The following is a 17,034-nucleotide window of genomic DNA, read 5'->3' on the forward strand; positions in this document are numbered from 1 at the left end:
CCCAAGCTTTGCGAAGATTTTTTCTGTTTTGATGCAATGTTGAAGAAGGTTCTTGTAAATTGAGTCATAAAAATTCTTTTTAATTATTTTGAATTGTTGGAGATAAGGTGTTTTTTTCTGTCAGAGAAGAGGCCATCTTAACATTGAAGTTTAAATTTTTGCAACCCTTCAGTTCTTCGTTGTTGTCTGTTCACAACCACTGTATTTCCTGTTCGGGTGACGTATTATCTAGGAGATTCTTACAGCTTATCTAGGCATCGTCATTTGGGAGTCACTAAGGATCTATTCAGGCCTGTAGCTTTGTAGTGCCTGGTGGGGTTGGGAGGTGTTGCGCCCCAGAAAGCTGCTGTGTGTGGAAGATCTAAAAACTAGGCTGGCTTGAAATCGAGTACCCGCCAAAAAGCCTTGTGACCGGTGTCGGCGGCAGGCTGTGGAGAAGGATGGTATGTGGCTGTAGGGGAGGCTCTGTGCTGGGCTGATGTGCTTGGTGACATGGTAGGCTGCAGCCTCCAGGCTCATCAGATTTGTCTGTGACATGGGATCAAGAGGAGGCTGAGAATAGCTTTTCCTTCAAGAGTGTTTTTCCTCGTGACTCACCCAGGTGAGGCATATTGGAAAATGCTTTTAAATCCTAGTTGTCCCCTTGACTGAGGTTTCCAGTGTTTGTCCTACTGCCCTTATATTTGCTCTAAACTGGCCATCTCAGTAGTGCCTTCTTAATTGGTTTGTTATGATTCGTAATTAGGATTAAAGGAGATGAACATAAAGGACCTAGAATACAACTTGCCTGTAAGTGTCAGCTATGGCTGACATTGACTATGGCTCTACATTGGCCCAACGTGGACACTGGATAAACAACTCTCTTGGTTGGTTTTCAGGAGTGGGTCACTCTTGATCTGGTTTTCATGTGGGATACAAAGCTGTGACTGCGTGAGGGGTTAAAGTGATCAAGAGCAGAGGGCACAGTAAGTATGTCCCAGCCCCAGTTGGCTTGCAGTACTTGGGTCCCTCAGAAATCGCCAATCATCTGTTTTGAACTGTGTGGCAGGACCTGGTTCCCAGTGCTGTCTGCATGAAAGGTGGAGGATTAGCAGGTGGCATCAGAGGATACCCCCTCCCAGGGCTTCATTTCTAGACAAGTGTAGCTTTCTTCTTAGGTGAAAGACGCTGTTCTTCAGGGCCCTCTAGTGCCAAGCTGGTGAAAACAGCCCACTTTTAAAATGTCTCTGGCAGTGCCGCACTACCTGCTTTCCTGCATTGCTGTAGGATCACAGAATTCAAGAAAGGAAATGACATGTGTCAGTGTGGGCACCAGCACCTTAGCCTGTCCCCACTGCATCCCTGCCCCCACCAAAAAAGGGAAAACCTCCCCCCTCAGCTTTTCTTCAGGGACTCAATACACCTGGCTTAGTTTTTTTCTCTTCTACTTCATACTTGAAGCCCTCACTTGATCATTTGAAGCAAAAACCAGAACCATGGAAACTAGAGGAGTCAGGGAGCTGCTCCCTCTTGTCCCTGGAGTGGTTCACCTCTCCCCTGCCCAGTGGATGGTCCAGACCCAAGGAAGGAGTAAATTGAAAGCTAAGGAAGGGCCAAGGTAAGATTAACATTTGCTTTTTTAGGCTCTCTCAAATGACTCCAGGTTAAAACAGCCATACGAGAGGACTGTTCAAACCCTAAGCACATTGGTGGCTCTGTGCTTGGGAGATACCTCTTTTGGAACCCAACCCTATGCCCCTGCTTGGCTGGGTGTCTTTCAGCGCCCTCTGCACATCTGCCACCATATGCCCTTCTTTTCTGTCACTGTATCTTTGGCCCTTCCCATCTGTAGGTTCTGCATCGCAGGTTCAACCAACCTCAGATTTAAAATGCTCAGAAAAAAATATTGTGTCTGTAGTGAACATACACACTTTTTTTCTTGTCATTATTCCCTAAACAATACAAGCATAACAACTGTTTGCATTAGGTATTATAAGCAATCTAGAGGTGATTTAAAGTAAATGGGAAGCTATGCGTGGGTTATATGCAAATACTAAGCGATTTTCCATGAGGGACTAGTATCTGCAGATATACCGAGGGACCACTGTGGAGCTTGCCCACCCACTGCACTCAGAGGGCCTTGCCCACAGTGCCTCACACAACACACCCTGTAAAATGTGTGCATTCCTCTCAAGTGACCATTTTAATATGAGGGGTGCTTCCAGGACCTGACTGCTCTGGGCCATACCATAATTTTCTGTTTAGTATGAGAAACCTGACAGGTAGGTAAAAGGGGTCTTGGAGGACCTTGTCCTCTGGCCACAGCTGGTCTCATGGGAGCTTCCTTGGCGGAAACTCCCACTGCAGCTATGTGGGGTTTGCTCAGTACTTCTCATTGTGCATCTGGTGTAACCTCAGCTCTTAGCACCAGTAGCTCCCGTAGCAGCAGGCTCTGAGCCGGTGGTTATGTTATGACCTAGAGGTTCCCTTCCTGGGCTTTGTCCAATCACCACTTCTAACTTGGACTCGTCAGTACCTCCGTGCCGACCTTTTTGGACCAGCTTGGGACACTATTTTTATGTGAGTGTTCCCAGGTGTTTTCCATAGCTCCATTCTTTCTTCACTCAGCAGACTGGCTGTTTGTCCTCCTCTGTCTACAGCCTGATTCAAAAACATGAAATTAACCTGCACTGCGAGCCCTTCTTTTCTGTACACCACCGACTAAACCAATGAGAGCTGATGTTATCTAGCTGTATGTCGGGTATGCTTCATTTAAATGCATTCTCTACTGTGCAGTGTCTGGCACTTGGGGAATCTGATTGTGGGGTTGGTTTGTTTTGAGATGGAGTCTTGCTCTGTCTCACAGACTGGAGTGTGGTGGCATGATCTCAGCTTGCTGCAACCTCAGCCTCCCGGGTTCAAGCCATTCTTCTGCCTCAGCCTCCTGAGTAGCTGGGACTACAGGCATGCGCCACCACGCACAGCTAAATTTTTTTTGTATTTTTAGTAGAGATGGGGTTTCACCATATTGGCCAGGCTGGTCTTGAACTCCTGACCTTGTGATCCACCCACCTCGGCCACTTTGCCTCCCAAAGTGCTGGGATTACAGGCATGAGCCACTGCGCCCAGCTGTTTCTGGTTTTTTGAGACAGGGTTTCTCTCGCTCAGACTGGAGTGCAGTGGCATGATCTCGACTCATTGCAGCCTCTACCTCTTGGGCTCAAGTGATCTTCCTGCCTCAGTCTTCCAAGCAGCTGCAACTACAGCTGCATGTCACTATGCCTGGCTAATTTTCGTGTTTTTTTTTTTTTGCTTTTTTGTTTTTGTTTTTTTGTGGAGACGGAGTTTTGCCATGTTGCCCAGGCTGGGAATCGGATGGCTTTTTTTCTCATTTTTCCTCAAATAAGCTACTATTTTAATCTTTGTGAGCTGGTCAAGGTACCTGTGTGGGAGATGTGCAGTCTCAACTGACATACATGTCATTCCTGCCTATCATTTATGGCCATAGCTGATGTTTGCACAACCTCATGGGAAGAGCAAACTTTGGTGGTTATAAACCCTTGGGTAACATCCAGTGCATTTATACCAAACTGATGTAAGGAAAAGCACAGTAAGTAGCTTAACCATTCTAGGTGGTTGCTTTGACCTTACAGTTTTAGGGGAGCAGAGCCAGTGTCGGGGAAGAACTGAAATGGAAGCAGAGATGGCAGTCCCTTATGTGGCAGCAGCCCATGTAAGAGGTGATGTTCCTCTATCTGAAAAGCAGAACAAAACATTTTACCCTTTCTCCCAGAGGCCCCGTCATCCAAGTGTCCTTCAGTGAGCAGAGAACAGGCCTCAGAACAAACTCCTTTTGGGACCCCCCTCTTGTTCTTTTTGAATTAAGGTGGACTTTTCCTTCACATACTGGTACTGAAGTCACAGATCTGTTTATTAAGATGTATGAAGGGCTCGGCCTGGTGGCTCATGCCTGTAATCCCAGCACTTTGGGAGGCTGAGGTGGAAAAATAATTAAGCTCAGACCAGGCTGGGTAGCAAAGTGAGACCCTGTCGTTGTACAAAAAATAAATTAGCAGGGCGTGGTGGGTGGCACACACCTGTAGCCCTTGCTATTCAGGAGGCTGACACAGGAGGACAGCTTGAGCCTAGGAAGTCGAGGCTGCAGTGAGCCATGATCGCATCAGTGCACTGCAGCTTGGGTGACCCTGTCTCAAAAAATAGGAAGATGTTGATAAAGTTCTTAAAAAACTAAAATCAAAATCAATTAGTTAAATAAAAAATAAATTAATTGCTAAACATGAGTAAAATGGAAAGCAAGGTTGTATTTAATTGTATCTGTTCCCGCTCCATTGTGAGGTTAATCTATTTGCATAACTTGAGTGTTTGCAGTCTGGTTCAAGGGTAGGGTTGGAGCCAGGCCTGGCCCACCCAGCCTTCCCTGTTCTGGGACCAAACTGTTGGCCTTCACTCTGCCCTTCCTCACCAATCCTCCCCTATACAGACAACCCAGCATGATTCTGCTGCAGGGTGTGTGGCCTGTCTTGAGCAATTCCCTTTCTATACCAGCCCTTACTTTCTCTCCTAAGCAGAGATGACTTGGCTGCCCCAGTGCCTAAGCTGGGACCTCTCATGTGAACTTTTCCTTTTCCATGGCCAGTAGTCTTGGCTTTAGGCCCCTCAGATTTCTAAGTCTGCTCTGTGCAGGGTCTTGAAAGGAAACTGCTGCACACTTGAGTAAATTCAAGGATTTATTATAAGGGTGTAGATACAGGGACAAGCCCTCCCCAGTATTTGCAGGGCCCATGGCAATAACACAGAGAGCCCTCCTGCAGCACATCGCCCCCAGCATCCTCCCACCCTCTTACTGAGCCACGCCTCAGTCACTTCTCAGGCTGAAGGGATCTGTCTGGAGGACAAAGCTGTGGAAGGGCTGGAGGTCCTGAGGTTCTGGGAGCCTAGGTAATGGTTTATAAGGGGAACAAAGGTTCTGGGACAGTGTCTGCCCCCTTGATCCTTCAAACTCCTTGCCCATGAAGAGGCGCAGGGCAGGAATGCCAAAGGATTGGCCCTCCTAATGTGCAGGAGCCAGTGCAGAGGCCCCAGCTGCCTGGTTGGGGATCGCATTGGGCAGGGTAGTGGCTGCACATTAGAATCAACTGTGGGGCTTTTAAAATTCTCAATGCTTAGGGCACACCCTAGACCTATTAAATCAACCAATGGGGGTGGGAGCTCCCGGCTGATTCCAGGTGCAGGTGGGGTTGAGAACTACTGATATGTGTAATAGAACCACAGGGTGAGTGTGGTTGGGATGATGGTTCCCAGGTCTGGTGGAAGGAGGAGGGTGGTTGCTGGGATGGGAAGGAGGGAAGAAGGAAAACAGACATGGCAGGGAAGGAGCCAGGGAATGAACACCTTGAGCCTCAAAGGGCCTGGAGCCTGCCGATGCAGCACTCCCAGCACAGTCTGTCTGGCAGTGAGCAGAATGAAGGGGAGGGAATGGACCTGGAGGGGCAAGTGAACCAGAAACAGCCTTCTGTGGAACATCTCAAGCAGGGAGAGAGTCACTATTTTATGTCAGAACAAGCCTCCCCGCAGCTCTTCTTCAGCTCCCCAAAGGCCAGTGCAAAATTTCCTTCTCCGTGCCTGTGGAAGAAGGAAATCTATTTCCTAAAACTTGATGATCCCTAGGAGGCCCTAGATGCACACCTGGGAAGCTGTTCACCAGGCTCTAGATAAAATTCCTTCCATCCAGCAGTTCCAGACCGCTGCAATAAAGCAAGTCATGAATTTTTTGGTGCATATACAAGTTGTGTTTATGTGATACTGTACTAAGTGTGCAACAGCATTATGTCTAAAACACAATGTACATACTTTAAGGAATGCTTTATTGCTTAAAGCATGCTAACCATCAGCTCTGAGTCATAATCTTTTTGCTGGTGGATGGTTTGCTTCAACATTGATAGCTGACAACTGATCAGGGTTGGTGGCTGCAGAAGGTTGGGGTAGCTATGGCAATTTCTTAAGACAACAATGAAGTTGCTGTATCGATTGACTCTTCCTTTCACGAAAGAGTTCTCTGTAGCATGTGATGCTGTTTGATAGCATTTTATCCGCAGTATAACTTACTTCAAAATCTCAAACCTCTCTGTTATTTCAACAATGTTTGTAGCATCTTTATCTGGAGTAGATTTCATCTGTTTCTGCCAGTAATCCCAGCACTTTGGGAGGCCAAGGCTGGAGGGCTGCTTGAGCCCAGGAGTTCAAGACCAGGCTGGGCAACATAGGGAGACCTTGGCCCTACCAAAAAAAAAAAAAAAAAAAAAAAAAGCATGGTAGTGTATGCCAATAGTCCCAGCTACTTGAAGTGCTGAGGTGAGAGGATCACTTGAGCCCAGGACGTCGAGGCTGCAGTGAGCCGTGATCATGCTGCTGTGATCCAGCCTGGATGAGAGTGAGGAAAACAATTTTTTTTTTTTTTGAGACGGAGTCTTGCTCTGTCACCCAGGCTGGAATGCAGTGGTGCGATCTCGGCTCACTGTAACCACTACCTCCAGGTTCAAGAGATTCTCTTACCTCAGCCTCCCAAGTAACTGGGACTACAGGTGCACACCACCACACCTGACTAATGTTTGTATTTTTAGTAGAGACGGGGTTTCACCATGTTGGCCAGGGTAGTCTCAAACTCCTGACCTCAGGTTATCTGCCTGCCTTGGCCTCCCAAAGTGCTGGGATTACAGGCGTGAGCCACCACGCCTGGCCAAAAGAAATACTTTCTTTTGCTCATCCATAAGAAGCAACTCCTTATCCATTCAAGTTTTATTATGAGATTGCAGTATTTCAGTCACATCTTCAGGCTCCACTTTTTAGTTCTTTTGCTAGTTTTCACGACATCTCCAGCTACTTCCTCCATGGGTTTCGAACCCCTCAGTCATCCATGAGGATTGGAATCAACTTAAAAACCCTGGGGTGTTTTTTTTGTTTTTTCACTCTATTTTTTGTCTTTTCTTTTCTTTTTCTTTTTTTTTTTGGAGACAGAATCTTGCTCTGTCACCCAGGCTGGAGTGCAGTGGTGCAATCTCAGCTCACTGTAAGCTCCACCTCCCAGGCTCACGCCATTCTCCTACCTCAGCCTCCCGAGTAGCTGGGACTACAGGTGCCCGCCACCACGCCCAGCTAATTTTTTTGTATTTTTAGTAGAGACGAGGTTTCACTGTGTTAGCCAGGATGGTCTCAATCTCCTGACCTCATGATCCGCCTGCCTTGGCCTCCCAAAGTGCTGGGATTACAGGCCTGAGCCACCGCGCCTGGCCTATTTCACACAAGATGTTTATTTTAAACAACCAGAGGCTAGACTTGAAGGTGAAAGTAGAAATTAGACTTAAAGGTGAAAGTAGAAAGGATTCTAAGCCAAACTCCTGTTAATGTTGATTATTTTGGCTGGGCGTGGCGGCTCACATCTGTAATCCCAGCACTTTGGGAGGCCTAGGTGGGTGGATCACCTGAGGTCAGGAGTTTGAGACCAGCCTGGCCAACATGGTGAAATTCTGTCTCTAATAAAAATACAAAAATTAGTTGGGCATGGTGGTGTGTGCCTGTAATCCCAGCTATTTGGGAGGCTGAGGCAGGAGAATTGCTTGAACTCGTGAGGTGGAGGTTGCAGTGAGCCGAGATCATGCCACTGTACTCCAGCCTGGGTGATAGAATGAGATCCCGTCTCAAAAAGAAAAAAAAAAAATTGATATTTTTCTTCTTCCCATGAATCACAAGTGTTTTTAATGGCATCTAGAATAGTGAATCCATCCCAGTTTTCAGTTGACTTGGCCCAAATCCATCAGAGGAATCACTATCCATAGCAACTATAGCCTTACAAAATGTATTTCTTAAATAAGACTTGAAAGTCAAAATTACTCCTTGAGCTATTGGCTGCAGAATGGATGTTGTGTTACTGTGCATGAAAACATTAATCTTGTATATCTCCATCAGAGCTCTTGGATGACCAGGTACAATGTCAATGGGCAGTAATAATTTGAAAGCAATCTGTTTTTCTGCGCAGTAGGTCTCAATAGTGGGCTTAAAACAATCTGTAAACCATGCTGTAAACAGATGTGGTGCTGTGCAGGCTTTGTTGTTCATTTACAGAGCACAGGAAGAGTAGATTTAGCATAATTCTTAAGAGGCCTAGGATTTTTGGAATGGTAAATTAACACTGGCTTCAACTGAAAGTCCCCAGCTGCATTAGCCCCTAATGAGAGAGTCAGCCTGTCCTTCCCAAGCTTTGAAGCCAGGCACTGGCTTCTCTCTAGTTGTGAAAATCCTAGATGGCATCTTCTTCCAACAGGATTCTGTTTCATCTCTATTGGAAATCTGTTGTTTAGTGTAGCCATCTTCACAGATTACCTTAGCTAGATCTTCTGGATAACTTGTTGCTTTCTCTACACTTTTATGTTACAGAGACAGCTTTTTACACCTCATGAGCCAGCCTCTGCTAGCTTTCAACTTTCCTTCTGCAGCTTCCTCACTTCTCTCAACCATCATAGAATTAAAGAGATAAGAGCCTTGTTCTGGGTAAGGCTTTGACTTAAGGTAATGTGGCTGGTTTCATCTATCTAGACTACTAAAGCTTTCTCCATATCAGCAATAAGGCTGTTGTGCTTTTTAAATCATTTATGTGTTCAATGGAGTAGCATTTTTCATTATTTTCAAGAACTTTTCCTTTGCATTCACAACGTAGCTGTTTGGCACAAGAGATCTAGCTTTCAGCCTGTCTTGGCTTTTGACATGCCTTCCTTACTAAGCTTATAATCATTTCTAGCTTCTGATTTAAAGTGAGAGACATGGGACTCTTTCATTTGAACACTTAGAGGCCTCTGTAGGGCTATTAATTAGGCCCAATTTCAATATTGTTGTGTCTCAGGGAATAAGGAGGCCTGAAAAAAGGGAAATGAGGGAACAGGAGGTTGGTGAAGCAGTCAGAATACACACGTTTATTAAGTTTGCTCTCTTATACAGACAGACCATGGACCCCCAAAATAATTACAACAGTAACATCAAAGATCACTGATCACCGTAACAGATACAATGAAGAGATTTGAAATATTGTGAGAATTACTGAAATGTCAGACATGATGAAGTGGGCACATGCCGTTGGAAAAATGGCGCTGATGACTTGCTCAATGCAGAGTTATCACAATTTGTAAAAAACCCACTGAGAGGTGCGACAAAGCAAACTGCAATAAAACAAGGTATGCCTGGATTAAGGCACAAAGAATGTAAAATGTCTCAGAGTAGCAGAACTCCTTTAAGCCAGTACCAATGGCCCCTGAACCAGAAAACAGCTATTTCCTCCTGTGGATACTGGACTTAGTCCTCTTTATTTTGAATGCAACTGTGAAACTGCTGACCACAAAAGTTACTCTCTGCTCCTATCATTCTTTCATCAGCCTTGGGTTGGGAGGTCTCTCTATTCCATCTACCATCAAACCACTTGGCACTTTCATTCCAAATTGAGAGCAACATACTTATGCTCCAGAAATGCTGTCTTGACAACTTTTTTTTTTTTTTAAAATTAGGGAAGTAAGCTGCTGGAAAGCGTACGAAAGTTCTTTCCTCAAAATCCAGGTGCCTTCTGAAGCCATATAGTAAATGCTAAAATGTCACACCTAAAGGGAGGGCGAGGTCAGGAACAATCTGATATGGATCTGGAGGTATCAAAGCCACAGGACCCTTTCTTTCTTTTCTCTTTTTACTTATTTATTTATTTATTTATTTATTTATTTATTTATTTATTTATTTTGAGACAGTTTCGCTCTTGTTGCCCAGGCTGGAGTGTAATGGCACAATCTCAGCTCACTGCAACCTCCGCCTCCTTGTTTCAAGTGATCCTCCCGCCTCAGACTCCTGAGTAGCTGGGATTACAGGCACACACCACCACTCCTGGCTAATTTTTTTTTTTGTATTTCTAGTTGAGACGGGGTTTCATGTTGTTGGCCAGACTGGTCTTGAACTCCTGAGCTCAGGTGATCCACCCACCTTGGCCTCCCAAAGTGCTGGGATTACAGGCATGAGCCACCAAGCCTGGCCTTTTCTTTTTTTGAGATAGAGTCTGCTCTTTCATCCAGGCTAGAGAGTGGCATGATCTTGGCTCACTCCAACCTCAGCCTCGTGGCTTTACATGATCTTCGCATCTCAGCTTCCTGAGTAGCTGGGATTACAGGTGCCCACCACCACACCCAGCTAATTTTTGTATTTTTAGTAAAGATGCGGTTTCACCATGTTGGTCAGGCTGGTCTCAAACTCCTGACCTCAGGTGATCCACCCACCTTCATCTCCCCAGCCCACAAGACTCTTTAATGCAAACTTGTCCAACTCGTGGCCCATGAGCTGCATGTGGCCCAGGATGGCTTTGAATATGGCCCAACACAAATTTGTAAACTTCCTTAGAACATCATGAAATTTTTTGCAATTTTTAAAAATAGCTCATCAGCTATTATTAGTGTATTTTATGTGTGACCCAAGACAATTCTTCCAATGTGGCCCACAGAAGCCAAAAGATTGGACACTCCTTCTTAATGCCTCTGAGTTTTTTTTTTTTTACTCAACTGGCTCTAGCCCATTTTCAACACTTAACTAGTGTCATCAAATACCTTCTGCAATTTTTTTTTTTTTTTTTTTTTGAGACAGAGTTTCACTCTTGTTGCACAGGCTGGAGTACAATGATGTGATCTTGATCTCGGCACACTGCAACCTCTGCCTCCCAGGTTCAAGCGATTCTCCTGCCGTAGCCTCCTGAGTAGCTGAGATTACAGGCATGCGCCATCACTCCCGGCTAATTTTGTATTTTTAGTAGAGACCAGGTTTCTCCATGTTGGTCAGACTGGTCTCGAACTCCTGACCTCAGGTGATCTGCCTGCCTCAGCCTCCCAAAGTGCTGGGATTACAGGTGTGAGCCACCACACCCAGCTAATTTTCTCACTTTTTAAAGGGGAGCATTCATTCAAAGGCTCTTTTAGATCCCTCCCATCACCAGAGTATCTCTCACTCCTCCCTACAAAAGGCACAACAAAGAAGTCATTGATGTAACTCTTGTTAGTTTACTATCCTCTTTCTTGGAGGAAAGATTATCCCACTGGTGGCTTCTGGGGGTTTTTGTTGTTGTTGTTTTGAGATGGAGTCTTGCTCTGTTGCCCAGGCTGGCATGCAGTGGCATGATCTCGGCTCACTGCAACCTCCGCCTCCTAGTTTCATGCGATTCTCCCACCTCAGCCTCTTGAGTAGTTGGGATTACAGGCATGCACCACCACACCTGGCTAATTTTCTTTTGTATTTTTAGTAGAGATGGGGTTTTGCCATGTTGGCCAGGCTGGTTTCGAACTCCTGACCTCAGGTGATCTGCCCGTCTCCGCTTCCCAAAGTGCTGGGATTACAGGTGTGAACCACTGCACCCGGTTTCTTTTTTTTTTTGAGACAAGGTCTCACTCTGTCACCCAGTGAGTGTACAATCACAGCTCACTGCAGCCTTTACATCCCAGACTCATCCCAGCTCAACCTCCTGAGTAGCTGGGACCACTGATGCACATCACCACGCCTGGCTAATTTTTAAATTTTTGTAGAAATGGAGTCTCACCAGCTGGGCGCGGTGGCTCACGCCTGTAATCCCAGCACTTTGGGAGGCCGAGGCAGGCAGATCAGGAGGTCAGGAGATCGAGACCATCCTGGCTAACACGGTGAAACCCCACCTCTACTAAAAAAAAAAAAAAAAAAGCCAGGCGTGGTGGCGGATGCCTGCAGTCCCAGCTACTTGGAAGGCTGAGACAGAATGGCATGAACCCGGGAGGCAGAGCTTGCAGTGAGCGACAGAGCAAGACTCCATCTCAAAAAGAAAAAAAAAAAAGAAATGGGGTCCCACTATGGTGCGCAGGTTGGCCTTGAACTCCTGAGCTCAACCAATCCTGCCTTTGGCCTCCTAAAGTCCTGGGATTACAGGCATGAACCACTGTGCCCAGCCCTAAAAAAAATTCACTTCAACTATCTAAGCAGATTGTGAACTCGTTCCAGTGTATTTTCTCACCAGGTCGGCTGGTGGTGGTTTTCCTCATTGAGAGTTTCAAGGCTGAGGTGCGGATGGCTTGCCCAAGAGTCCAGTTTCAAGTTTTCTGGTACATTTTATTGATGCAACTTTTAAATAATCTCCCCACTACCAATGACAAAGTTATCCTTAATTCCTCCCAATCTGTTTCAATCTGATTCCTGCATCAGTCATGATGTAACTCGGGATGGAGAGATCTCCTTTTAAACACCAGATGGGAGCATGCTTTAAACTGCTGCCTGGAAAGACTGAAGGACAGTGCCACCGAAGCACACACACTGTTCGAGAACCCTTCCGTTTCCTTGCCTATTTCCTCCTGTTGCCTGCCAGCCTTCTGTTCCAGATAAAGGGGCAGTGTGACCATGGCAATAGCTCCTGGGGGTATCCCGGCTGGCCTGGCTCTTCCACAGCAGTCACTCTTGGTGTCTCTCCACCACCTGCAGGTGGTCCTTCTCTCCAATCATCTAATCTGAAGGGCACTACCGACTACCCACCTGGGAGAAATTAGTTATAAAAGATAAGGGGTGTTGGGTCGGGGAGGGATCCTCCAAAGCTACTCAGGCCTCTGAGTGGTTCCCTCTAACATTTCTTTTTCCTCTTGTCCTGAAGAAAGTCTGGGCAGGTTCCATGTGGGCATCCTAGAGGCCCCCTCTCCCGGGGGTCTGTTGCACAAAACCAGGTCATTGTAGGTCACATGCAACAAATGATGGTGACCAAAGAAAAACACGTCTTTAGGGAAAGTATGCAACCAGCTTCTCAGCTTGGGAGAGATCATTATTATTACCACCATGATGCGTAATTTTAAAAAACATATTAACGTTTTTTCTTACCTGGCAAAAAAATTCTACAAACTTCTATAATTTGTAAAGGGTTCAATCTCATTCTTGCTACCCTTAATGTAGCAGTGGAAATGAAAAGAGTTTGAAAAAGACATACACATTGGCAAAGTACAGTTAAAAGATTTATTGCAGTAATACAATAAAAGTTTAGAAAACATTTGTATGACTCAAACTGGTTTAGAAGTTGCAGAGCAATGGGGAATTCCTGCAGTATGATACTGTGAGATCCTCGGACACTAGTCCTCTAACAGCAGGCCACTGAATGCTCTTCCCCAAATGATGTGAGTCCTTACATGAGTCCTATCCACTCTACCCAATGGTGATACACTGTTTTTCCCCCTTACAGATGTGCAAAACTTTTCTTAGTTATATTCCATTATCAAAAAATGTCTTTAACAGACCATTTTAAGCAGCCTGTTTGGTGCCTGTGGGTTTTTATTAGTATTACCTTGTTTCAATAAATCATTTTAAAATGGAAAACATGACCCAGTTCTATGGCTTTTAAAAAAAATACCAGCTTCAATTTTTAAAAAAGCTGTTTACATATGGTTCTGGCACCTACATGAAAGATTTTAATGAGCAGCAAAAAGAGTAGAAAAAACAGTGGTTGAAATGTATAGTTAAGAGTATTTACAGGGTGGATCCAGTGCAAAATAATGAAACCCAAAATATTTCAGCAGGTGTAAGCCAGTATGTTGGTGTTCAAAACCACAAAAGGGTTTGATCACTTAACCCTACATAAAGTGCCTCTAGTTGATATTAACAACAACAAAATATATCCTATCCCTAAAGTTCCCACATTTGTAAATTTTGTTGAAGTACTCTAGATGAGTTTGTGATCTCTGGATTCTATTCTTTAGCTTCATCTCACATTCATGGTTTCATAAGAGGCTTAAGAAAACCACTACGATTGCGTATCTCTCAACTGAAGTCAATCACCACCAAGCTCCAAATCCCACTCTTACAACTGGTGAGACTAAGCTCTTCTGAGGGTTTTAGGTAGCTAGACAACTCTTACAAGATCGTGTTTATTTGGTATCTGTTCAAATCCACCATCTTCACTCTCTATGAACTCCAGAACTGGATGGGAAAATGGAAGCCCAGCAATCATGAAGCTGAGCACTTAAAACAGAGATCCCAGCAGTGTCAAAGAACCCACAAGGGCCCGGGCATGGTGGCTCACGTCTGTAATCCCAGCACTTTGGGAGGCCGAGGCAAGCGGATCACCTGAAGTCAGGAGTTCAAGACCAGCCTGGCCAACATGGTGAAACCCCGTCTCTACTAAAATACAAAAATTAGCCGGGCATAATGGCGGGTGCCTATAATCCCAGTGACTCGGGAGGTTGAGATGGGAGAATTGCTTGAACCCAGGAAACGGTGGTTGTAGTGAGCCGAGATGGCACCACTGCACTCCAGCCTGGGCAGCTGAGCGAGACTCTGTCTCCAAAACAAACAAACAAACAAACAAAAACACCCACAACAAGAAAAGCCTACTTCTTCCTTTCACGGAAAATTCATAGCGCCAAGGAATTTGTGACTACCAGATAGAAATAAACTCCCTTTTGCAACTCTACCCAAAACTATACCAAACACCAAATATACCATTAGCAAAAGCTATATAGCACCTCGGACTTGGAGGCAAAGTATCAACTATAATTGTGATGATGAGAAAAGAAGCTGGGGCATGGCAAGCCTCTGAATGATTTATCTGAGGTGCTATCATGCCAATCACATACGATATGGTACTAATGCCTGTTAGGAATCTTCCATAGGATTTCTTTGGGTAGTTGTTACACAGGATTTTTTTTTTTGCAGTTATTAAAAATAAAAAACTACTTACGTATTTGTACATAATGCCTCTCTCATTATAGTTTTCCTATAAGATTGTCACTAAAAGAATGACAAGACACATGACCTGAAAATGATCTCCTGGTGAGGGAAATCCTTTTGAGACGGAGTTTCGCTCTCGTTGCCCAAGCTGGAGTGCAGTGGCACCATCTCGGCTCACTGCAACCTCTGCCTTCCGGTTCAAGCGATTCTGCCGCAGCCTCCCAAGTAGCTGAGATTACAGGCGTGCGCCACCACGCCCGGTAATTTTTTGTATTTTTAGTAGAAACGGGGTTTCACCATGTTGGCCAGGCTGGTCTCGAACTCCTGACCTCAGGTGATCTGCCCACCTCGGCCTCTCAAAGTGCTGGGATTACAGGCGTGAGCCACTGTGCCCAGCTGAGAAATTCTTTATATTGTGCTTTCCCCAGAACAGAGCAGAGCAGCATCAAGCCGTTAAGGATCTGCACTACATTTCTGAGCAAAGCTGTGTTCTCAGAGCAACAAAGAGTTCAGGGAAACAAGCAGGATGGTTTCCCCTGAAAACACCTGCCACCTACTCAATCCCACAGAAAGAAACTGGACACCACAAAAATGACCAGAGGCCACTGAACTAAGTGGCTTTTCCCCCGTGCCCAGGCAGGCACTGAGCTTACATAAGGGAATGACCTTCATGACTTATTTTCACCCAGAGAGGATAAGTTCAATTTCAAAATGCTCATAGTGTAGATGGCAGGACTTCAATCAACTAGGTAAGAATAGGCTTAATTCCCCTCAGAATACAAGAAAATAGTTAAAAACTCTCTAGGACATTATTGCAGCCAGGATTTCTTCCATTTATGGATGTGGGTCCTAAAGAAAAAGACTTTCATTTTCTTTGGTGTGTGGGGCAAAGAAAAACAGAAATGTCTGACAAACTACGACAGAGCAGCATGAATGCAATACGTGTAACTCACCCCTCCCAAACAAAATTAAAGGACCAAATTATAAAGAAATCATTTCACATTGCCTGCTGCTTCTCCGTACAAAAAAATCAATGGCAGAAAAGCTCTTTATTAAAGAGCTTTTATCTTTCATGTCCTAATAATCAAGAATCACCTCTTGTGATTCAACCAACCCCTAAAACTTAGTGTCAGGAACAGTCTCAGCACCGCAAGGACCAGTGCACTGACCCAGGTCTGTGGGCCCGGTGGCCTGGGCCCAGAGGAAACCCAAATCAATTGCTTCCTTGGCAGAACTGGCCACACACACAGGTCCTCCTTCCACCAACACTGGTCTGGGCAGAAAGACCTTCAACCCCTGTTCTATTAAGTATCATAAGCATATTGGTCACCATCACAGGCTACTTGACAAATAGAAATGTTTGTCTCCCTGCTTAAAAAAAAAGAAACACTTTAACCTTTGTTCCAGGCACTATCTTAACTTAAACAGATAATGTTTACTAGAGTAGTGGGAGAAGAACTTTCTTGATGCAGATTTGGCATGTTTTGGTCCATGCTCATTAACGGTGTCCAGTGTAAGCTTTAAACCAGGAGGTCACCGAGGCTGCTGCAGAGGAGATCATCCCACCTGCACTGCTGCTCGCGATGGGTGGGGATGCCTGGGTGCTCTGACTCTGGGAGACTTCCACGGACTGGGAAGGGATATCACAAAACCGGGGACTAGGCAGGTTCTCCCAGTCTGTGCCCAGGTCGGTTTCTTCATCGCTGACGCGCTCGTCTCCGCTCTCATCTGATTCTCCAGCAACGCCAGGATCCACAAATTCCATGGACTCCTCAAGGTCTGCTCGTACTTCAAAGGGCCCTGACCTGTGTGCAGACAATGAGGGTCTCTTTAGGATAACCACCATTCTCAACACCAGAAAACATGCCGTCTTCCCAAAGGCCCTCACCTGAGGGGATGAGGCGTGCCGCATGCTGCATTCATTCCTCAAGTCTGTGCAGCACTCCGTGTGGACATATGATTGCGTTTTCCTTTACCCAAATAATCTCCATCCATGTTTTAAATAAAATCATGATACCACAATTTCCCACAAGTCTACCTACTTAATTGGTGATGACCCCGCATAGGAAAAAAACCTCTTCACTGAGATGGCCCATGTTGGTCCTAAGTCTGACTTCCTGTTGTAAAGAACTGCACTGTCTATAAAGTAAATACAGGGCACTCCAATGAGACAATTCTAACAAAAAGCCACTTGATGTATACTCTGGATATTATTTAGTGTAGTAAGTAATAAATGGTATACAAAGACGACTCAGTGGCCTCCTGTACATGTTTAAAAATATCACCACAATTTTCTAGGAC

The 17,034-nt window shown here is 45.3% G+C and overlaps 1 protein-coding gene across 1 annotated transcript in view; it reads right to left on the minus strand.

Moving 5' to 3' along the window:
• Window positions 1-13,012: 13,012 nt before the first annotated feature.
• ATG14 (autophagy related 14) overlaps window positions 13,013-17,034 on the minus strand; it is a 46,815-nt gene continuing 42,793 nt past the window's right edge. The window contains exon 10 of the mRNA XM_025393012.1: window positions 13,013-16,538. Within this exon, the coding sequence (XP_025248797.1) occupies window positions 16,232-16,538 (307 nt within the window). The 3' untranslated portion in view covers window positions 13,013-16,231. The remainder of the gene's footprint in view (window positions 16,539-17,034) is intronic.

This window comes from Theropithecus gelada, chromosome 7b, assembly GCF_003255815.1.
Source record: "Theropithecus gelada isolate Dixy chromosome 7b, Tgel_1.0, whole genome shotgun sequence".
In the NCBI taxonomy this organism is placed as follows: Eukaryota; Metazoa; Chordata; class Mammalia; order Primates; family Cercopithecidae; genus Theropithecus; species Theropithecus gelada.